Here is a 24593-nt window from a genome sequence, read left to right on the forward strand (position 1 = left end):
TTTCTAGTCTATATTAGAAATACTCCAAGGCACTTTATTTTTTTGCCTACATCTGCCAAGTAATTAACTAAGTTAATTATGCTGAACAACCAATGTACCTGCACTGTGATTGTCCATGCTAAACTTTACCTCTGGCCCTCACATCTCAAAAAGGCAGGCGAATGAAAAGACCCTGTGAAACAAAGAGCCATAAAAGGCAGAAAGTTTCCCTGACCTGCTCTATAGTAATTATTTCTTTTTGTTTGTCCTAGCTCTTATCATGAGGCATTAAAATCATACACTTTTGTAACCACAGTAGGTTCTCATTGCCCCTTAGGGCACTCGGGGCTGTCTCATCTCATTTCATTAATTACATTTCATGACTGCTGTGGGTCAAGGGTTGGAGGAGGGAGCAGCGTCCAATTTCACAGAGCAGCAGCAGTCCCTTAGACATCAATGAAAGAGAGGGTTGGTTAAAAAAGAAAAGAAAGCCAAAAAGGATCAATCAGGAGATATCTGCTGTGAAACCTGAATTGCTCCTAATAAAATAATAAGATGGCATCAGAGGTGCTTGTAGAAGTACCAGCAAAAAGGGGGGAAAAAACTATAATGAAACAAGGAGGAATTTCTAAGAACATTTTGCTGATTCAGTATAATGGCAGCAGCAGAATCATTGCCTCATTGTTTAAAGGAGGCTACAGGCGGGGTACTGCTAAGGAAAAGCATTTTTGTCAAAATGCAAAGCTGGCCTTTTGGGTGATAAACTGAATACCCGGTAGAAGAGGTGGTGGGAACAGTTGACTGAAGGGTGCAGAGCTTGCCTTGAGAATCCAACTGTCTCAATCAAGGGGGCCTGCTGAGCCTTCACAGGAACTTTGATGAGAAGCTGAAAGGATAGCACAGATTTTCATCTAGGGAACTGAGATTGCTTTTGGTAGGAAGATGCTCATTTTTCCCCAGCCATTTCGGTGATGCTGTGTCTAATGAAATTGTACTAACACTGCACAATGCAGTCAGGGAAAACAATAGGTAGAATATACTGATAGTTTTTCTCAACAATACTCAAAGCTCAATGGCTAAAACTGACAGTGCACAGGTCCCAAGCGGGGAGAAAGGATGTGCAAGAAAGACAGTTTCCAAAGTGAGTGGAGCAGCTGAGGGATACCTGTTCCCACCGTTGGTACAGATCTACTCCTGGAAGCAGAACAGCAAGGAAGGAGAAGAAAATCTTTAGTGGTGAGCATTTCTCTCACAGAAGCTGGAGAGCCTTCCTCTTCTGACAGACAAGGGTTATCCCAAGAATAGTGTGAATTAAAGTAAAATAAATACAATTAATCTATTACTATTGAAACAATTTATATCTTATTCCTGTAACTTGTTTGCCCTAGTGCTTCCTGACTTATTTGCTCCTTGTTACTTCCCTCATCCTCCCTCAAAGTGCCTTTGTGCTATACTGAAAAATTGGCACATGGTGCCACTGTCAGGGTTGATGGTTGAAGGGAGAGTGCCAGGAAGTCATCTCCCGCACCCTGATTTGCCACACTGTCACCTAAACTGTCCCGAGAGCAGGGTCCAGCTTGAAAATTGACTTGATAATAGCAGCATCTCCTTACACAGCAAATTTGTTCCTAGTGCTTATGATCAGTGTTTTAATGGGACTTTCAGGATTTTCAGATGGGACTGCACAGGATTTTTTTCAGGCAATTGTGCAAGTCAGGTCATCCATGTTCATTCCTCCTGACCAGTCCCCACCCCTGCAAAGCCACTGGACCCATCAGCTCCTCTACCTCCCTCCTACCTGCTCTGCAATGCTCCACATCCAGGCTGCACTTCCCAGCATTCTCCACATCAAGTCCTGGGACTTTCAATCAATATTGCCAATATTCAAATCAATATTAAGGTAATCACGTGACCAAACACCTCCTCACAAGATATAAAGATCACAACCATGATTTTCATGCTTTATAATTATTAATAATTATTTAGAAATATAAGGTTCTTCACCCAGAGGGTGTTTGGGTACTGGAACAGCCTCCCCAGGGAAGCAGTCATGGTACTAATCCTGCCAGAGCTCAAGAAATGTTTGGTCAATTCTCTCGGCACGTGGAGTGACCCTTGGGGCTCTCCTGTGCACGGCCAGGGGTTGGACTTGATGATCCTGGTGGGTCCCCTCCAACTCAGCTTATTCTGTGATTCTGTTCTCATTTAACTGTTCTCAACTATTCTCATTTTATTTCCTTATCTCCTAGTTATTATTTTGCACAGGTTTTGATAGCAACATTTTCTTCTCCAACTTGAGAGCAATTAAAAAAGAAAAAAAAAAAAGAAAACCCTTTCAAACCAGGAAAATTATTACTGTCTCAGTATATTAAGGTCATTGTAAATAAATGCAGTACAATGACATATTTTGTTAAAGTACAAGTATATGTTCTTAATTAAAAAGATCCAAAAGCCCAAAACATAAATATAAATGTGCTCATTTCAATCAAACAATGTATTGCATGCAGGATTTCAGGGAGCCTCTGAATATTTTCTCTTTAATTGGATACATTTTCATTTTAATTGCTAAACTTCATGACCCAATAGGAACTTTCATTGGGCCTCTCACCATTTAATTTACCCCGTTTAGTACATGCATGATAACTACAGGTGCAGGCACTGCAAAGCATAATCCATGGGGTAATCCTGTTTTACTTTGCTTAAATAAAAATTCCTCTGTTATTTCTCTAGAAGGAGCCAGCCGTTATCCTGTCCTTCATATTCAACACAGTTTTGCTTTAAAAGTGATGTCACTCAAGAGCATGGCTAACCCTACCTTCCTCTCAGTTACCTCTAACTCTACAAGTACCTAAGTAAATGAGGTGTCATACTCAATTAAATTTGAGCTTGTTCTTCACCTATTCATAGTTTTCTACCAAAGCTAAATATTCTGCAAGTCATATTGTGCCTTGATTTGCTTCTGAGAAATCCACTCCTTAAAACACTGCCTTGAGTAGTCCAGGTGCAAGCCCAGTACTTCTCTAAGGCTTTCATATACATGTGAGAGTGAGAACTGGTCCTACAACCCCAGTATGAACAGAGACATGAACATCATGTGCAGCAAATGCAAACACAGCTCCTTCCCCAGAGCTGTGCCAGACTAACAAGAGATGTGCACTGAGAATTCAGCCAAAAGTGGAAAAAAAGGTATTTTCAAATTGAGACAGGAATGACTTTTGTGAAAATAAACCCTAGGGTAGTGAAGGGGTGGGAAACAAATCCCACAAGGGTTTTTTCTTTTGTGAATGCTTCTTTTCTTTTGCAGTATTACAGGTTCTCATTTGCCACCTATTTTTGCTCAGTGGCCGAAGAGTGAGTACAGAAGTGTCAGCAGCCAGCCAGCAGACAGGCAGCACAGCTGGTCAAGGAGGGGAAAGGATTGATGCATAGAAAGGGGGCCTTTGCACTTTGCTGCCTGTTCTGTTTCTAGAAATGCCAAACTGGAGATAAGAAAAGAATAGGAAATCATCAAAATGGGGACACTCACCTTTCTGCTACTTTGGACATCTTTAAACAATGTCTCTCTATCTGCATGTTCAGAAAAGTTATCTGAGGAGAGAGATGACAAGGACATTAACAATCTATGAGTTCTGCAGCATGCATTGACAATATCCCAGCACACTATTGATTTCTCTTTCCAAACAGCTTGAAAGTAACTCAGAAGGAAATGGGACCCTTCCCTAGGTATCAGAAGCTTATTAACTGCTTCCAATAGAAGGCTCCAGTGCCAAACGTAAAGCCCTAGGGGAAGCTTTAGAAGACATAATTGGAAGTAGAAAAGACACATATATGGGGCCAAGGTTGCTAGACTACTCAGGGCACAATATGATCTCCCTTTTACAAACACACTCTGCTCTCCCATTTCCCTTACTGACCAGCATCACAAGACCAGTAACATTTTACAGCACACTTTCATTCTGCTATGAACCAGTTCTTCAGCCTATAATAAAAGAAGCTCAAGAAATGTAGCATCCAGGTTTAGTTCACAAGACCACCCAAAAACTGGTTGCCTAAGAAACTTGTTTAAAGCTGCCTTTAGTAAAATGCTGATCTAGTGATTCCTGTTTGTCTTTCAGTGAGGGCTGCTGGTTGCAGAATGCAATTTTGAGAGAGAGCTCTTTGTGCCGGGGCAAGGATGTGTGAGTTGGCTGGTGATTCCTTGGCATGATTGTCTAAATAACTTCTTCCTAGTTTCCTAAAACCTCTGACTGTACAGTCTAAGAGTCATGCACTGAACAATGCCTTTCCTCATCACTCTTCCCCAGCCTGTGCCCAGCTACACTGGCCTTTGTCACTGCTCACTTTTCAGACATCCTCAGTGAACTGGAATTATTGTCTTATTGTCTGGTCCACAGAAAATTACAGCAGATTCAAAGGTCAGTGTTAATCATAATACGTATCACCATACAACTCGCTGCTCAGTGAATACTTACTAATGCTTTACGTAAGTGAGGATCAAGGATAGTGTGTGAGGATCAAGGACAGGTGAAACATACCGTGGGTTTTGCTGATATGTCTTTAACTTTCTATGCTTTTTCTCTGGTGGCAGTTCTCAGAAGAGCTACCACACAGCCACCTACTCACCTGCTTGCGGAAATCCTCTTTTGTTGTTTTGCGCACCGGCTGGGAGGGCAGGTGTACAGGGCTTTGGGGCTGGGACTCCTCAGTAACCCCATACACTGACTGCGAGGAACAAGGAACAAACACAGGGGGTTACAGCAGTTTTCTGTTCCGCAGTGAGGAACAGCGCAGTATGCAAAGCAGCAAGGTAACAAGCCAGAATTTCCTACTGTTTATACCAACACAGGTCAATAATCATTCAGCCCAGAGCAAAATTTACAGATCAGACCATGCTTGCCGATGCCTGCACTTGGAAGGCCTGTAGGCATGCAAAGAGAAGAATTTGTTTTAAATGTTAAAATGCGGCTGATAATTTTTAGGAGCTCTGTGTGCATTAACACTTGCAGGATAAACACTGGGAGCTGTCACTGGGGTGAATCAAGTGGTAAAAGAAAATACTAGAACCTAATTCTATGCTGCTGTCTTTCATTTGATTTAATTTCTTGATGTAAAACTACATATTGAAGAAAGTGCTTAACCAGGTCAAGGCAATGGGTCAAGTTCATGTGAGCTTCTCTAAACAAAAACCTGCACACTGATTTATAGCCATTCATTTTCAGGACAGACACCTGCACTGAAAGTAGTATCATTTGCCCTTTCATTTAGTGCTTTTGCTTTTCAGTAAAACTTCTAATAGACATGTGAATAGCTCCGCTGCAGTTTAACTGCTTATGGAAGTTCAGGAGTCTGGTGCTCCATCCAAAAACATAATAAGTGATAAGACAAGAAGAAACAGCCTGAAGCTGTGCCAAGAGAGGTTTAAACTGGATATTAGGAAAAATTTCTTCTCTGAAATGGTTATCAAGCACTGGAACAAGGCCGCCCAGGGAAGTTGTTGAGTCACCATCCTTGAAATTATTTAAAAGAAAGGAACATGGTTTAGTGAAGGACTTGGTTCGATTAAGGTTCACTGATCTTAATGGTTTTCTTCAATTGAATGGATTCTATGACTGCATACACATAGAAGAGCTCCAACTTGCTGGAAGTCAAAGACACCCAAGTTGCTAACAATCCAACCTTTGAAATTATTAAGACAGGTAAACATCTCATCATCAGTGCCCAGATAATTTCCTAAAAAGGGACCTAGGTATTTTTGCCAACTCCTTTTAATTTTATGGGAGTGCAGAGCCATCAGACATTTGCAACACAGAGCTCCTTAATGCCCTTCTCAGCTCTACCCATCACTCACTCAGTACAACTTTGCTGGTAAAATGGAAATAATAAATTCACCAGGGAGAACAAAACAGACTCAAACTATCAAAACACTTCTGTTTGTTCCTCTTGGGTAAGTGTTATATACAGTAGGTGTCAAGTATGATTTACATTAAAAGAAAACCAAAAACAGTGAACCAAACCAACCCCAAACAAGCAAAAACCAAACCCAGGAACTCAAACTGACCTTTTTCACTTTTTGTGGGTTTTTCATACGGCGACACTTTCTAATGTCCATTTCTGTGGTGTTCACACAGCCTGGCTGAAAAGAGATGGTAAGTGTGTTATTCCTCTGTTAAAAATCTGCATCCTACCTTACCTTTATAAAATATACTATCAAATCTTGTCCAAAATTCTTTCTTGACATTTTGTCCCATAAATAACTTTTCCTAAACAAGAGACTGCATATATCCAAGGATGCCATGTCAGCATTCAATCCACTTACTCCTAACCTTGGCACCAAAAGGAAATAGCTCACAGATGGGAGCTTTTGCTAGGACATCTGAGACAAACTGAGTAAGCTGCTTTTCTTTCATAAGCCCAGTAAATAATTTTCCAAAGTTCATATTTTTCACATATTTCCAAATCAATAGTTCAATAGGTACACAAGCCCAGAATGTCTCAAATATTGTAGACACTTAGTGCATTTTAAACTGCAAGGAAAATCCATGTGGTGACTGTAAAGGCAATGTCTGCACATAAAACATTTACTAGTAATAAAACTTTTCCTGTCAAATCCTGGAAAGTCGCATCATTCAAAAATAATTTTACCACAGGCCTGTGCACATCCCAGAATGCTCTTTCCTGGCTGTCCAAAATCTTTCTTTCCGTTTTATCCTTTTTCCTGTCAATTCTGAAAAGAAAAGCCTAAGTGAGTATGATTCAATGTACAAGTCATGCTTTCTTTGATACAGTTCCTAGCTGTGGCTTTTAATCCCCAGACAAAAAAAGTCAGAAATCAACTTTTTTTGTACAATGATGTCTCACTCACACTTGCAAGGGCACATGCCATGAACAAAATAACACTGAAGTTTACTCCAACATGGGTCAAAAGAGATTTTCCTATTAATGTGGAAAAACTTAACAGCTGTTTTTCATCTGGTGAGGAAAACTTTTCCTGGTACCCTGTTCCTATGCTCTGATTTGATAGGCTGGGAAAGTTTGTAGATTTTACTGTGTCAGGAGACCCATCAGGACCTCTCCAGGTGAGGCTCCTGGCTGGTACTGAACTGAGGTCCCCCTCAGGAGACCCCATTGCACCCCAATGCCCCAGCAGCACCACTGGCATGAATACAGATTGCAAAGGAGCATCTATCCCAGACATTCCCAGCAGCAACAGCATGGGCAGCACTTGTGGCCACTCCTCCTCAGAGCTTTCAACCCAAAGACTGGCTCTGCCTGTGTGCTCCCATGCTGGCAGAGCAAGGGGTGACAGCACAGGTGACCAAAACTGAGCTTGCTGCATGGCCCCTACAAACCAGCACCCACCCCAGAGATATGACTGGGCTGGCACAATGGGAACTCAGTAATTCCAGCCCTGATGCAGCCAGTGAACCAACTCACTCAAAACACACAGCCCAAAGGCCACTGGAGGTTGTTCAAAGCAATTCTTGGCAGAAGTGAGCAAGTGACATCTGGCACCTCACCCAGCTTTACACATGAGTACAAAGTCAGCACCACCTTGCAAGATCTACCTGCACAGGGACTGGAGGAGACACATGGAAGGAGGAACAGCCTCCAGACCTCTACCTCCAGAGCAGGACTGAATAAAGGTCACTGTCTCTGTGCTGGGTTTCCACATTGCTGCCACCAGGAAAATCAAAGCAGTAAGGAAAAAAAACCCCACACCAGCTGTGATTTCTGACTGCCAGGTTACCTCCCATCTGTTTTTGATTTTGAGGGACAGTGACCCTTGGCTAAATCTGTGCTAGAAATGTACCAAGGGGACAGGAATCAGGGGACTAAAACTGAAGTTTCTGAACACCCCTCCCCAGAAAAAGATCAAATTCACCACAGTTTGGCATCACTAGCTGATTTTCCCTTTGCAAGCCTGAGATGAGAAACAAGCTCGGGCACAAGTTCTGTCCCCACACAAAGCCAGAGCAGCTGCTCTACTGTGCTAAGGACACCCAGCTCGAAACTACTTTTCTGAGGGAGTCCTTCACACCTGGCCAAAGGAGAAGGTGAAGCCTATTCCAATTTTACACCACATAACACAAACAAATTGGAGGAACTCTTTGGAGGCTTCATGAATTCTCTTCACGGACACCTGTGCTCAACCCAGATTGTCGGCTCCTATCTCCAAACTTACTGACAACTCAGTATTTCACATTTTAAACTGTGAAGACCCAAAGCAGCTAGATGCTCTATGGCTGGAGTTTTTGAAGCAATGTAGGTATAGCAATGGGAATCCTGTGTGCAAACAAAAATGTGCAAAACAAAGCAAAACTTGGTAAGCGGTCGGAATGTTTTCAGGTATTTTTGATCCCTCCCCCCTGATTTCTAGTTAACTTAAACTGTTAGTTAACTGTGAATTACAATGTGAATTCCATCCCTGCCCTTCTGGAAGACTGAACCATCACATGAACTGTGAACCAAGAAGCTGAAACTAGCCAGCAAAAAAAGTTGATAGTGGCCAGTTCATGCTTATGCTTCAAAGAAAACAGATTGGAGAAAAGATTAATAACTAACAATGATCACAATGAGTCTGATATTTACATTTCTTTCTTAGGTGATAATTATATGTTTTAGACAGAATGCAGACTTTTGTTTTGACTTACACTTTTTTTTTCATTTTGGCAATAGCCTTTAAGCAACTGAAAGTACAATTGCTATCGTAAGTTCTAATTTTCTCTTCCAAAGAGAACACTGCTATTCTGGTTGAAAAAAATCCCTTAATTACCTTGCAATTTAAAAGAAAATTACTATCTATTTAAATGGTTCATAATTGCAATGGTATTAAACAAAGAATTCATCAAAATTCCAAAGGGTTAATCAAAGATAGAGACATATACCTCAAGCCACTCCTTCAAGAAACGATATTCCTTAACGTTTTAGCATCTAATGTTGAAAGTGCAAATTCCTTCCAATGGAACCATTTCGGTACTGGTGTTCTCATGTGTCATTTTCACCAACCTTTCCATTTCATAGGTGACAATGACATGCACAAATGGACACTCAGAGTTTGAGGTATTAGTTTGTAGACAATAGTACACAAACCCTGGACCATATCCATTTACCAGCAGTAAGGAAAACACACTCAAAACATTAAGAGGCTTCATACTGCTTTCACAAGGGAAGATGAGAAAAAATACCTGTTGTAAATACCACCCTTATAATCACATGGAAGTGACAGTATTTTTAGACAGAAATACTCTGCGAGCATAGAGTAACACAGACAGATGACATAACTCTGTTCTCTCCATTCATATAAAACAAAAATACTACACAAATGTAGAAGCACAATGAGCTTGTGAATTACCCAAGGTCCTGTGGTGAATACAGGCTTAGGAGCTCTGGACCAGCATTTCCATGTACAGATTAATTAAATCCATCTTTGGGTTTCTGGCACAGACCTTCAGAATTGGCTCTCTATTCTTTCTAGTCTGCCAGTGATTAAAATTCACCAACACCTTCTGAGCTTAGTCACAGTAAAGATTTTGACAAAGAAGTTTTATCTGTTCAGAATCCCCTTCCCTTCACAGTGCTAAACACTCGTGCAACTCAGTGCTCCAGGATTACTCACTTCACTTGGGCCTCTGCTTGCATGAAGATGAATTCCCACTTTCTTGCAAATGCTCTCTGAAGTCTTGCTAGGTTTTCCTGTCAAAAGATGAAAATAGTAAGAACAAATAATTTCTGTAATTACAACAATTGCTTGAGAGCACATTTAGCATGGTGGGCATTTATTTTATTCCACATTTTTTTTTTAACTGAGAAACTAAACACATGGAAGTCAGTGTTGGTTTCAGGTGAACTATATTGCAGGCAAAGCAAGGCTGTAACACATCTTTTTGGGCTGCAACCCAAAGGGCCCTGCCAGGGATAAGTAATGGAGTGTGATGAAGACAGCTTGAGCTCTAGTATGAAAAAAATTATGGACTTGTTCCCAAAAGATAACACTGAGAAGCTTTGTGAAGCTGATGACTTTCATTTCTGATAGCAGATGGCTGCCAGCTGCATGTTTCCCTCTCATCCTCACTTTCCCTTCCTCTCTGCAGTGTTCTCTTCTCTTCAAGCTTTTGTGAAGGTGCAAAGCCTGAGTGTCCCCTGCTTTGCTCAGTCCTGGTCACTGCTGAGAGCATTATGCAGCTGCACAGTACTGAAGGCTGGGGATTGCCAGGATGATTCACAAAAGGAAAGAGCTTGTTTGTCTGAACAATGCACACAGTTACTGCAAAGAATGGCTCCAGATGCAGTTTCGCTCTACATCTGAAGTAAAAGCTCTGATCCAGACCCATTACAGAGAGTGTAGTGATCTGAACATTTGGATGTGGATGTGGCTTCATCACAGCTCGAGGTTAAATTCAGAACATGGCTGGAATTTCAGGCTTAAATGGCACCCTGAGGTTACATATCCATACCCTCTCCAAGAAAGGAGGCCTGCAAGACAATTAACAGGACGCTCTTCTCCATTACAGCTGGTTTACCTGTTTCAACTTTACATTGAAAACAAACACTTGTAGTTCTACTCTTGTTCTCCTTATACTTATCACCTTTATTTCAATAAAACTTTTTCAGGCACATGCATTTCAATACAAAAAGAAATCTTCCTATTAATTTACTTTAAATTCAAATATAACAGAAGGCATAAAGCTTGGCCCTGGTACCACCAAGTCCATGTAACAGTTTTAATCTGTACACATGGAGGAAAACAGTTAAACAAATGATTTACATCTGTACTGAACTGTGATGATTTCCTTAACTGTGGCTACAAAGAAGAAGTTGTAATTATCTGTAACACAAATTTTTGCGGGTATTTTTTCATTATTTTTATTTTGTTTTAAATTATGTTCACATGTGCCCTCTGGAGTGAATATGCTGAAGCCAATGAAACATCACCAACTGAAGCTATATTTGAATTTTGCTTATGTTTGACCAATTATAAAAAGCCTGAATGGAACTATACAAGCTTAATCATACCATCAAGACCCCTGCTCTAATCGGTATAAATGTGGGCTGGGGAACTGTCTGTAAATGATGCAAGCAGAACCTAAAAATGAAATGTCCCCCGAGATACTTTGTAGACAGCCACTCTTGGAGCTCCAGGTCACTGCTAATACCTAAGGAGAACCATTGGTGTGCTGCATCTCCAAAAAAGTGAGAAGGGCTGCTTCTCACTCCTGCAAGCCTCTTTCTCTCACTTGTGCTGAGCTTGGATCCCTTGCTGGATCTGCTTCAGCTCCCATAATGCCTGGGAAGAGCTGGTGCCATTCTTATCTGAATGTCTCTAATTAAGAGAACAAAGTTTGAATGCAGAAGTAACCTCTAATTGTGCAATGCAATATTCACAAGAAAAATGAGAGACTGCCAAGATCTAATTATTTACCATCACTGGAGCATTGCTACTCTCAGTAGGCAACAATGTACAAAAAGTACTTAGCTATAGCCTCACTGCATGTGTGCGGGAGTATGTGCGCCGCTGAACAGCCTTTTGTTGCTTTATGACAGATCTTTGGAGTATTTGCAGTTAATTGGTTGGATGTGAGCAATTTTAATGGTTTTTAATAATGAAATCAACAATATGCAGAAGACAAAATTCAGCAAAAGGACATGTAAGTGCATGCAGGTTGTTATATTCCTTCCTTTGCACCTCTATGAGACTAGAACTCTTTGGAAGTCAATGCATTTCCAGGGTGGACTAGATAAGTGGCAATTTTTGCATGCTCTGCACTGAAAGGACCAAATGGCCATGAACATATCTCTCCATGTGCACAGATGTTCCAAAAAGTAGAAGGTAAGAAAGAAGTAAAAGCTTAAATCTTGGAAAAAACTCTCCAAATCCCACTCTAAAATAAATGCAAATATATGCAACATAAATATTTTCATTGTAACAAACATGACCACATAAATCCACTAGAACCAACTTTGTAAATAAACACTCAAGTGAAAATCTCCATGTATAAAATTCTGCCATTACACTGTTGAGCAAGTAAACAGAAGAAAGTCAATATGACAGAAAGAAAAGTTTAGCTGCTCAGAGTGCTACACTGCTGGTATTCAAAGAAATACACAGCCCTGCCCCTCCTGCCTCCATCTTCCCACTCCTTTCCACCCTGCAGTCTGACACTAAAGTTTTGGGTATTTTTATTGATAGCAACTCCATATCAGAAAACATGCTCTAAATAAAATTCAGTGATATTTTTCATACGGTATATTGAAAATGTTCCAAGTCTAATATCTGAGAACTTTTTTAACTAGACGTGTCATCAACAGTTTAACTGCCCAATGGCACAACTGAAAATCCATAATTTTCCTGTGCTGAAATCTGCTATATAAACCAGGATTTCCTAACTGGAAACAGGACACCCAGCTAAACTTCTGTGTAATTTGCCCCAGTCTTGAAGGGTTCATTATACAGCAGATGCTTTAATGTGGGACACTGCAAAGCCAGGGACATTCATCAATCATGTTCCTGATGTTGTCTTCATATCAACCTTTACACAGTTCTGACAACTAAGAAAACAGTAAAGGCTGACCCCAAAGCACAAAAAGGCAGCATTCAGTTGGCAAGCAAAGCTATCCCTGCACCCCCAGCTTTAAACTCTAGCAGCAGTGTACCTACGGCTTCATAATCCGCCAGCTCCAGCCTAGCTTTGTTCTGCATGGTCCGTTTGCAAAGATAGATGGCTAAAGGGAAAAACAGAATGGAAAACAATTACAGACAGATTATTAGTACCAGATCTTAAAAAAAGAAAAAAAGAAGAAGAAGGAAAAAAAGTAGTCCATAGATGGTTTGTTTTCATCGGAAAGCAACATGAGTAAAGGAATGAGGGCCGGACACCCAGATGACATTGCTTATGACTTAGCTCAGAGGCCCTAAACATCTGGGACATCTCATTTAGAAGTGCTGGGAGCAGATGCCAGGACCTAACCAGATGTCCAAGAAAGCCACAATTGCCTCTGGGTCTGGTAAAAGATATAGCATTAGCAACCTGTTCCCCTAAGCAGTTTGGGAATATGCATACCAAAGTGACCACCCCTGCATTTCTTTTCTGCTCAGAAAAAATAAAAATAAATCAGGATATTTAAGTGAAAACAGAAATACGGGCCAGATCTTAAAGGCATGATCTGAGCACTTTTTAATATGCTCCACCCTCTTACTCTTACATATGTCAAACGGTTAAGAGAAGCTCTGACACATTTTGCTGTAGGCAGAGGCTGCTAAAACTGATGTTGTTTGGGATTCTGAGGGTCAAGATGAGCCCAGTGCACACCACCAAACCAGTCCCAGGCTGCATTCTGGGAAAGCCCCACCTGGATCTGCTAAGCTCATCCCATTTCCATTAGAGGCTGAAACACAAGGTCCACAGCACACTCCGGGTATACAGTCAGGTCTGAACTTAATAGAGGCCCAGTGCTGCTCATGCAATTCTATTCTACACTGTTTCTGTAATTTTAACATTCATACAATGAGCCAGTATTATGCATTGTAACCAGAGCTGACCAGTTCATTTCTATTTAGACATCTCAAGGGCAGTTTCCTCCATAAGGCACCTACAACACCTAATGAAGTGAGTCAGTTGTCTCACAGTGTTTTTTCATGCAAGGCAGTGACCTGCCATTAGCAAGTTAGCTCCTCTCCTGTAAGTGGACACATGCAAATAAAAAAAAGTATGAACTGCTGCTGGGATTTCAGTTTTATTTGGGTCTACTGCTAGTTTGGGATTAATTCCTGGGAAGACTCCATCTGCACAGGCCTCTGATATGCAAAGTCTGATTATAAGCATATGTTAGAGGTTTCTGGGACAGATGAAAATCTGTCACTACAGGGCTCAGAGCTAATGCAGTTGAAGCTTGTCCAGCTGTGGGTCAGCTCATAGAGGGCTTTATTTTGGGGTGTACTGCTCCACTCAATGCCATTGCAGCACAGTAATCTGCCTGCCAAAACCAATAATTTATCTGCAGGTAAAAAACAGAACCTCTCTCTTCACATTATTTTTCTGGTATTTACAGAATATATATTAGGCACAATTTACACAGTGATATAGGGTGACTGTAAAATCTGGCAAATTTTTTTTTCAAATACAAAACAGCATCGTGTTTTCTCCTAAGGAGTTCCCTTGCTGGGATAAACATGTAAGTCTGTGCCAGCTCCTCTGCAGATGAGCTATCACATGACACACACCATTGCAGGCTACTTCTCCACCCCAGCAAATGATTTCCAGAATCTATAATGATGAGTAATTATTGCATGGGAAGGAAAAAAACTCAAACTGATTATTCAGGGAGGAGTTCTAAACCAATCTTAGGTCATGAGACAAAAGACTTCCAGAAGCTCCTGTTTTAATGACTGCATACATGGATACGCTTCCTCTTCCAAAGCCACACCAGGATGCAACAATTAATTTTATCATTTAACTGTGAAAGAAATGCAGTTCTGGAAGAGACAGCAATATTGCATGCAGACAGCTAAAGATAACAACACTGACATATTTTCTTTATGTATTATCCCTGTCTGCAGGCACTCACATGTTTAAAACACCATGTTGCACTTTATTAGCTCATAAACCATGCTCAGTATTTTCTTTTACTGTATCATCTGGCAATCTTAAAAAAAAAGATGTCATGTATCAGAGGACTTTTAACTATGGGTTGCTGTTAGTTATCAGTCAGATAACTACTGATCAGTCAGATAGTGCCCAGATGAAGTGAATTTTATTGATTCACATAACAGATTCAGCAACAGATCAGAGGATAGTCTCCCACAAAACCAATATTGCTATTAAGATTCTCAAGAACCAATATTCTGCTTGCCACAAATCCTGCTGAAATGAACAGGGCTATGGGAGAATGGAGGTAACAGATGGCAAAATCCTGGCCCCACTGAGCTCAATGGCAACAGCTCCAGGGGCTTGAGATGCCCCAGGGTTTCAATTTGTGCATTTGAGATGGGCACATATCTGCCTCTGATGCTGCCATCTGACAAGAAACTCTGCACATGAAGGGTGTAGATGGCCAACAGTAATTATTTTAAGGACAACTGTTTGCATCACCAACTAACTTTCTATAATGAAACAATCATACTCTCACCATAGTCTGTGTTTTCTGGTTCCCAGCAGTTTGAAGGCCAAAAGTATGGTGCCTAAGAAAAAACATACACAGTTTTGTAATTTAAGATATGAAAACCAATTCAGATGCAGAAAAACATCACAAGTACAAAAAGAAGAATCACAAAATCTACCACCCAGACTCTGCCCTCAGGGGAAACACTGCTACAGATTTCAGTAAAAGTGAGGATGCTGCAAAAACCTTTAATATTCCTCACTGCAGGCAAATAGAGATGCTACATGTAATGCAAGTACCTCTTGAGAAGGTTGTCCAGTATCCTGGTGAAATTTAAGACACTGTTACCAGCTTGTCTGAATGTGGACCTCTTGTCCACTATCCCCAGAACCTTCTCTTTCCCCAGGAATTCACAGGCCTGAATAATTCACAACCTGAATAATTTTATTTTTTTAAGTGCATGAGAAACATTGTGATCTTATCTATATGCTACATACCCCTTGCTTTTCTGGAGCAGCTACCAATGCAATTGGCAGACTACAAAACAATTTCCTTTTTAGTTGTAACAGATGGCAGAGGTCAAAGCTCAGCTGTTTAGAGTCATTCCAAAAGCAGAAGTCCTGCTAAACTTAGTGCTTGTGTTTTCTATCCAGGCCTGCATATTGCTACAATTAATTACAAGCTAGAACTGTATGTGACTATATTTCAGTTTTAACATGAATGAAAAATAAGATAACTGGTGATCACACAAACTGATGCTTTACTGATTACACATTGCTTTACTGATGTAATGCTACAGATGGGCATAGGACATTAACACACAGATTATTCCTTCCACCAAAGTACAGTGAGAACACATGGAGGATTCAAACAATACAGGGTTCAATGCTCCTCAGTGATGTATCTTATGAATTTCAGAAGATAAAGAGCTACTGTTAAAGGAGGGACTGATGGTGAGTTAAAAAGTAGCAAGAAGAGAGTAATGGAAAGGAAAAATGATACTACTAGGTTAATTTTGCAGAAAACAGCTAAGGAGGTGTGTTGGGAGAAATGAAAACAAGCAAAGAATATGCAAAAATTTTAAGAAAAAATAAGGGAAAGAAAAGTCAATAAGCAGTTTGATGATGTGGTTTACATAGGCTTAAAACAATAAAAAGAAATTAAGTTATGTTGAAATGTAGCTCCTGAAAACTGCACAGGACAAGTTCTTAAAGTGCCATTCTTTTAAAACAGAAAAATACAGCTAAATGGGCAATCAGTATTACCCCTGCTTCTGTTGTGTCTTACATGACAGGAAGATCAGGACTTTCAGAAAAGAAAGAGAATTGTAATGAAAAAAATCTGAGTATGAATGATGCCTTGCAACCAGGAGGAAGGGTGAGATAAGAGGACATCTGTGATCTCCTGGGTTTCTTTTTTCACCACAGCATTGGTCACATATGATAACACAATATCACATTAGCAGTGAACATGAGCAGCTGCAACATCAGATGTGAATAGCAGAACTGGCTTTTCAAATAAAAGCTAAAAAAGAGTAAAAAAATGTAATGGGTGAACAGAAGAGAGGTGACAGGAAAGATAAGAGAGCTGGCTGGGATCATGCAACTGAAAAACACAAATTCAGCCAGCAGGATGAGGCAGTAGGACTCCAGGTTTGGACTTACTGCTTCTTCTAAAGTTATACAATCAGTTCAGAAGGAACCGTTGCAGCACAAGCACTCAGTTATCTATCCAATTGACAGTGGCAGATTTTGGACAAGGCATGGAACTCAAGCACAGGGTGCTTTAAAAATTCAGCATATCTGGAGGCACAGGAACACTGAGGGATAGAGATGTCCCATTTTAGGTGATTACCAAAGTTACACATCCTTTGAAGAAGAGCCAAAGCCTTAAGCTTGCCCTCTCCCACATCAATCTGTAATCAAGAGATGATAAAAACTTGAATTTTCTGCCACGCCAAAGCTTAAATGTCTAGCTCCTAAGTTTGCCCTGGTCCACTTTGCTCAGGAGAATGGCTACTTAATTCTGTATCAGAGTTAGGACCTGAAAGCAATTTTCTTTCTCCTGTTTTAGTTCAAATTTGAGTAAAACAGCTGTGAATTCAGGTATCAAAAATAGTCACAAGACACAGCCATTCATTTATGTAAAAAACTGTAAGTCACAAGGTAGATGAGGATGATTTGGGATTCTAAAGCAAAATTTTTTTAAAGGGACTTCATGATTTCCTAGGGCCTCTATGAAGATAGCCTCAATCCCTGGCTTCATAGATCTAATGGCTGCTTAGGTATAGAGTGGGTGGTTTCAGCAGTATACTGCAGGGACAGAAGGGCCCACAAGGGAGTCAGGGTGCTCACCAACCTGAAATCGATAGAATGTCCCGTCATCTTTCAGGGTAAGGACATGGTCTGAGATGGGAAAGACGTAACCCTGCGCAGCAATAAGACTTCCCAAGTGTATTGCTTCCCCTGTGAAAGAAAAAACAGCAGGGAAGTGTCAACAAGACATGCACCACACATTTCTCTGCTTTCAATTGCAGCTCTGGGGATGACTCATGTAAAATCTGGTGCCCACGTGCCTCTTTGTACCCACACCACATCCCTACTACTTCCAACCAAACCCTGCAAAGCAGGAGTGCAGAAATTTGCCTTACAATACAGACGAAGCACTGCTCAAATATTTAACCCATTCATTTTTTGTTTACAAAATACACACACCAGTTCAGCTCTAGAGCATGAAATTCATTTCAAAGTACATTATCCACCACAGGTGACAGCTGACAAGAAGCCTGTTCCATCAGTGAACCTTGCTCGCCTCTACCAAATCCAACAAGCACCCGCAACACCAGTTCACTAGCAGGATATTTATACATGAAAACACATCTTTGCACTGTAGCATTGCCCTATGTTAGAGAAAATGTTGCAAAGGGGAGTTACATATCCTAGTGCTGCCCAGGCAACCTTTTTCAATGCAGAGGCACACCTGCACAGATTCTGAAGCAACGCTAGCTGACAAAAGCTGCAGCCTCTTTCACAGAGTTGAAAAATCATCTGCTTGTGCATGTCCACATAGATAATAAAGCTGTTGTCCGCAGCTGAAATTCAGATTTGGGACCTGACCGGACTCATGAGAAGGGATGCGTGTACAGGGATGCCCTGCTGGGTGATTCAACACTGCCTCTACCTCTGTTTTCATGTGGTGACAGCAAGGCAGCTTAAAAACTGGTAGGTGAGATTCTACATTTTTTTCCCCTTTCCTGAAAACAAAAAGAAACTTCTGGACCTACAGATCTTTTCTTCCCCTTTTCTCAATAGGTCTTCACTTGCTGAAATGATTTTGGTTTCTCTGAACAGTGAACTATTTAGACTGTGCCCATGCATTGGTCACTCTTTATGGTTGATTATCCATTTATCTATCAGCTGATTTATCTATTTCCTCTCTTTGATAAATTAAAAACCATTACCACATTCTATGACCCTGGCCGAGAACAACACAGACACTGTGTCCTGTCAGCTGTGGCTACCTTTCTTCACACCATGAAAACCTGACACTGCATCTGCCTACTTAGCCACACACATCCACCAATTTCTTTTTGAAGTCTAGGAACAAAACCTAAAATCAATCAGTCTTCTGTAGGTAGCAATTGTTTCACAGACAGGCTAAAATTCCTGCAATGGTATATCAGTGTGTTGCAGTACAAGGTATTAGACTCATTTAAGATGTTGACTCTTTTCCTCGTCCTTCTCTCCAATGCTTAAATCAACCATGTTCTTTTCCTGGCATTTTAGACTGCAGCAATATAGCATTTACTGTCTAACGGCACACACAATACAGATGGAACACCCGTTTCTCCCCAGCTGTGGTCACCTTACCTGCATCCTCAATGCTGAGGTTCTTCATAAGCCACTGCACAATATCAGAACCTTAACAAACAAATGAACAAAAATTTAAGAAAGCATTAGACACTGAGACCACAGGGTTTGAGTGCCCTAGAGAGAGATAACATTGAGATAGATACAACAGAACTGACATGAACTTTATTCCGTTTTGCTTTTTATTTCCACTGAGGTTTCAGAATGTTTTTCCTTCTTGTGCTACACTGCGGCTACCTGGTTATTGACAGGTACTAAGTCCCATGGAGCTTTCTGTGCAATAGGAGACCTGATATACCTGAAGTCAGATATTAGTCTAATGGTTCTCTGTAACTGTTCTCTCCCATTTTCTTCTCTCTCACCTCCGCATACAGAGTTAAGTTTCTGCATGCACTGGTTAGCAAGGAGATGAAGGAGCATTTACTGGCACCTCACACCTGTACTGTGTAGATGTATAGAACTGAACCATCAGTTAAAAGCAGATAGGAAGGCCTTGCTTATGTCAAAGACAAGCAATGTCCTAGAGAAGGAGGTGGTACTCAGAGTGCCTATAACCACAGCCCCTGTGAGTGGTCTCTTGGTGGTGGTCACACAAACTGGATGGTGGCTGGGAAGGGTGAGCCTTTAAGATCCATCAGGAAGTTCAATAGGTTTTCAGAGCTCATCAAGTATAATGAAAGTTGCTCTCTTGTAAAGAACATCACATTCTCTAGGACTGATCCTCTGCATGTATACAACCTCTCTTGCTCGCATGGAGATCACAGAAGTGGAAAACTTGTCACTGTTCAGTAGAAGGGCCGGTTATAAAATACATTGTGACAGGGCAGCAAAATTCATTTAAATGGCACACTTAGAAAGTTAAGCTTGAAATCAAACATAATGGTGTGTACAAGTCAGCTAACTGGAGTTCTCCAAAGTCAAAGCCAATCAGCAAAGACACTTGGATGCAATATGGCAAGCTCATACTAAGTTACAACAGCATTCATCACAACCTAACAATGCCACATCTGGATGCAGATGTAACACCAAGCCCTTTTCACCATACAATCAATTTCTGGAGAAATATTTGCATTCACATACAGTAGGCTAATAGCCCCAGTAAGACTTCACAGAATCACAGACTGGCTTGGGCTAGAAGGCACCTAAATATATCCAGTTCCAACTCCCCTGCCATGGGCAGGGATGCCACTCACTAGATCAGGCTGCTCAAAGCCCCACCCAATCTGGTTCAGGCTTAGAAAACAAGTACCAGAGGATCTTATTTGTTTAGGCCGCTTCTGAGCTCAGACATGGATGAGACTTCAAGGAGCAACATAACTCCTTATGGTTGTTCCAGAACATTTTGCTTTCTACAGGCCCAAAGCATACCCATGCTCTCAGTAAACCTTAAATGCAATAAAGGCCAGGAGTCACAATGTGCCAGAGAGAGAGATAACAGGGACTGCTAGTGCCCCACATCTCTGTAATTACCTGCGAGTCTGACTCTCCCATACAGGTGATATTCCCATTAGAAATGTGAGCTCTATCCCATACACAAGGGGACAGCAGCTCCCACTCCCCTGACAGTGGAACTTGACCCAGAACACTACAAAGAGCACCAGTAAACCCTTTTCAGTCAGGCTTCAGCAGCAGGCACCAATATGGACCTGACCTACCTCATCCCCCACCCAAGGCAAGTGAAACATCATACCTGTCCCCTGCAGGGAATCAGCAGGGCTCCTGAAGATCAGGGAAGCATCTGATTTCACTTAAATACTGGGCAAACAGATGTGATCGACAAGCAGCAACTGGGCATTGTGTCAACCTGCCTTGAAGGTATCAGTAAACCAGATACTAAATGACCAATCTCACAATCTTGTATTCTCAGCAGTACAGTCATTCTCCACACCTCCCAACTTCACCTAGGAGCATTTTCAGTTGCCACCATCCTATCTGGAAAGTTATTCCAGATTTTTTTTTTTTTTTTAATTGATTGAACTCCTCCTGTAACTTTGCAACCTGAGTTTGTTAATGTGCAATTTATATGCATTTTATAAATGTATTATCATTGAAGGAAAACAATGATTCTTCTTCCTTGATAGTTTCTCCTGAGCATTTCTATAGAGGGCTGACACTTTGTCTCCCTGTCTCCATCTCATTAAACCAAACCACCTCTTTCTATGTCCTCCTAAGGTGGTCTCTCCCTATACTTTACCATTCAGCAACTTCTCAAATTTAAATGAACTTCTTTGCACAGAACTCACCAAAACTGCACTCAGTACCTTGCAGAAAAGCAAACCAATGCCTCTGGCAATGGTGCCAGCACTTTCTTCTCTCTACTAAAACTACCTTGCCAGATGCATCCTGAGGTCATGTCATTTTTTTTTTTAAACAATAAATTTATTCAGAAAAATATGTACAAGGTGTGCAAAATTATCTGCTAAATGAGAAGGCATCTAGTGAACACCATTAGCTGAATAACATATGGGGAATATGTTCAGAGCCATGTTCTTTTGACAAGTTTGTTAATAAAACACTCTATATTATAAACATGGGTGTTCCCTTTTGCCTTTTACAAAAAAAAAAGTATTTTCAAGACAGAGCACAACATTTATTATTAGAAAGCTAATTCAAAAAGATTCAAACTGCAGTGCTTCTGTATTGTTAGAAACAAAACCTCACAAAGCTGTCTCGGTTCAAGTGAAATCAGAATCTTTCTTGCTTTTTCAGTTCATCCTCCAAACAAAAAAAAAATCCTCTGTTTCTCCTGATTTTGGTCTCTGGTAACAGGCTTGCAATGATCTCTTAGGCATTGTATTCCCAAGTGTGAAGAGCTGATACCTGACAATCATCTACAGTATTGCATCGCTTTGCTCACAGGAGGTGAACTGCTTTCTGCATGACCCCTTTCCAGATGTACAGGAACACTTAGTTCCTGAAGTCCCACTCCATTTTTACATGGAATGATCACATTCCCAGCTCTAGGACACTTCTGAGGAATCTATTCAATTTCCATCAAACAACAATAAAAAAACTCAAGTAATGTTGAAAGCTGGTTCTCCAGTCTTTCTCACTCCTCATAAGAAAGGTTTAAATGGGCAGGAAAGGTTTAAAGGGTAAGTAAACTGAAGGCACTGACTCAACCAGAACTCCTGTGATCAGCCACTCCAGAATACAAGCAGCACTTGAGATCAGGAATTTTAATTTGTCTCTGTTAAAAACATGAAGTCATTTCTGAATGTTGCCAAGAGCCTGGAAGATGTTATAGCTGTTCTCCAGTTGTCCTGAGGCAGACAGATTATCTTTCTGCTGAGCTTGCTGAACCATTATTCATCACCTGCCAAGACTGATTACTCACCCTTGGGATAATGACAAGTCCTTCCTTCTTCTGTTAATTACTGTCATCATTAATAGCCACATTACTAATTAATATTCAATCATAATGAAAACTCTTTACTGTCATCTCCCATAACACCTTCAGTTTTTAGGGTTACCCTTACACATTGTCTTTGCATTTGCTCGTGGCTGTTTCTGTCACTGCAACCTACTTATGCCCTTCTTCAAATGAGGTAATTTGGATTTATCCTTCTAAGACACAGCGAAGATTTGAGTGATTCCTTTACAACACTGTCATCTGCCAAACCAAGACACAGATACCTCTATCTGTAAGTTTTCCAGAAAATATCATTTTCATCTCTCCTTTAGATTAAGCCTGGTGGTTGGTCCTCATGTAACTCACCTTCCCAAAAAGGTATTTTCTCACATTTCACAAGCTCTTTCAGAGGACACCCAGGGAAAACCCTTAACTCTGACATGTTTCCACTGTACATTAACAAGGCATTTGAAATCTTCTGAAAACAAATAGTTGGACATGTTTTCATACTAAGAAGTGTTACCAAATCCAGGTAGAGGAATAGCTTCCATTTTCTCTGTGCACCTCTCTATACATCTGCATTTCCTCTGAGTCAGAATGCTCAGTTCAAGAATAGCCAAAATCCTTCGAACACCTATTTCCTCCTCATCTATAATGAAACATGTCTTTTTGCCTTAGGCACTTCTTTGAAGCTGAAGTTGCCTAACACCAACACAATAGTTGTATTTCTACGTGCAAACATTCACAATGACCATTTATCCAGCTACATGCTTAGAGGCAGACCAGCAGTTTTATATTTACTGCTATTTTCTACATTTTCTCTTCAGCCTCAGTGACCCCATAATAGTAGCTAGTGTTCCCTGCTGGCCATTGCCTGTCAACATGACAAATGAGTGGTAAGACATTGAAAGATAAATTTAAAAAATTCACAAGGTGTGAGGCCATTGGCAAGATGCAGTTGGTGAGTCACTACCCCTGTACTTGATACCTTATCTACTCAACCTATGTTGTTCTACCTCTTCCAGAAAATGCAGAAAGAGAGATTTGCCCATCTTTCACATGCTGAAATTACAAAGGCACACAGGACAACGCACCATCCTCCAGCTGTTTCTAAAGATCTGCTGCCTGGAGTGGAGTCTGTACCTCTGGTTCTGAGCAAAGGAGCCAGGACCACTGGGGTCTGCTTGTCATCCAAGGGACTAAACATGTCCCTGGCAAGGCCTATGCCTGTACACACACATGCATATATATGCAAATAAAAAATACCAGACTGTTCCTGAAACTTCAGCAAATGTGTGCATCTTTATTTTTCTTTTTAGGCCTGGAAAGACAACTGCTTTTTTCACTGTGTCCTGAGATCACAAAGCTCACAAGCACTGATGAGTGGAGCTCCATAGGGATTTGACACGAGACACCTTGTGTGGCCAGGTGTGGCATTAGTGACCAAGGACTAAAGTCTGCCCTGTCTCATGGGACTTGTTAAGCTGAGCCCTGACCACTGGATGCCATCAGCTGATGGGGTGGGATATCCTGGATCTCAGATCATTCACAGCCTCACACTGCACTGACAGATAATATCACTGAAGCAAGTGAGGTCTTAAAAACATTTAAAAATACCATCTGATCATAACATGAGAGAACGTATTATACATACCTGTTTACAGAAGGATACAGAAGATTGTTTGGTTATTTCCTGTCTTTCTTTCTGTCTTACTGTAACTCTAATATTCTCTGAACATATTTTGATGGTTTAAAAAAATGTTAAGTACTTTTGCATGGCAGGGGGAGTTTTTTGGTCTGGTTGGGATAGGGGTTTTTTTGTCCTGTTGCTCTTTTTCCATGAAGAATATGAACTGTTCAGCTCCTTCCTAGACCTTATCTACACACTCCATGGGCAAACAAGCCACATGCCTGGCCTCTGATGTCAATCACCTCCAAACTCATGGTCTAGACAGTCTTTTGCTGAAAGGGTAAAAAGTATGTCCACCTTCCTGTCACTTCATTCTTGAAAATAGATGAACCCATTTTAGCACCAAAATTTCCAAACAATTTGCTCCTGAACTCAGAGCAATTTTTAAATATTTCTAAAGAAAAGCAAGAGAAAAAATAAATCACAAGCAGTTCAAATGACATAGAAATACATGCACAGGTGTTCGAGCAGACACTCAAGGTACTTTTTAAGCTGTCAATCATGGCAATCACACTATTAAATGAAAATAATGTCTTGGGTCCTTCCCCAACCAGTTCTGAGTCCTTCATAAATCCAGGACAAAAGGGTTAATCATCCCCACTTTTAC

The 24593-nt window shown here is 40.8% G+C and overlaps 1 protein-coding gene across 1 annotated transcript in view; it reads right to left on the reverse strand.

The window, feature by feature from the left end:
• RGS6 (regulator of G protein signaling 6) overlaps nt 1-24593 on the reverse strand; it is a 262657-nt gene that overhangs the window by 55346 nt on the left and 182718 nt on the right. Inside the window, exons 4-12 of the mRNA XM_063398679.1 lie at nt 18945-18995; nt 17434-17540; nt 15103-15154; nt 12635-12699; nt 9596-9672; nt 6622-6703; nt 6038-6112; nt 4603-4701; nt 3506-3567 (exon numbers count right to left, since the gene is read on the reverse strand). Coding sequence (XP_063254749.1) covers nt 3506-3567; nt 4603-4701; nt 6038-6112; nt 6622-6703; nt 9596-9672; nt 12635-12699; nt 15103-15154; nt 17434-17540; nt 18945-18995 — 670 coding nt within the window. The remainder of the gene's footprint in view (nt 1-3505; nt 3568-4602; nt 4702-6037; nt 6113-6621; nt 6704-9595; nt 9673-12634; nt 12700-15102; nt 15155-17433; nt 17541-18944; nt 18996-24593) is intronic.

Source organism: Prinia subflava, chromosome 5 (assembly GCF_021018805.1).
Source record: "Prinia subflava isolate CZ2003 ecotype Zambia chromosome 5, Cam_Psub_1.2, whole genome shotgun sequence".
Lineage (NCBI taxonomy): Eukaryota > Metazoa > Chordata > Aves > Passeriformes > Cisticolidae > Prinia > Prinia subflava.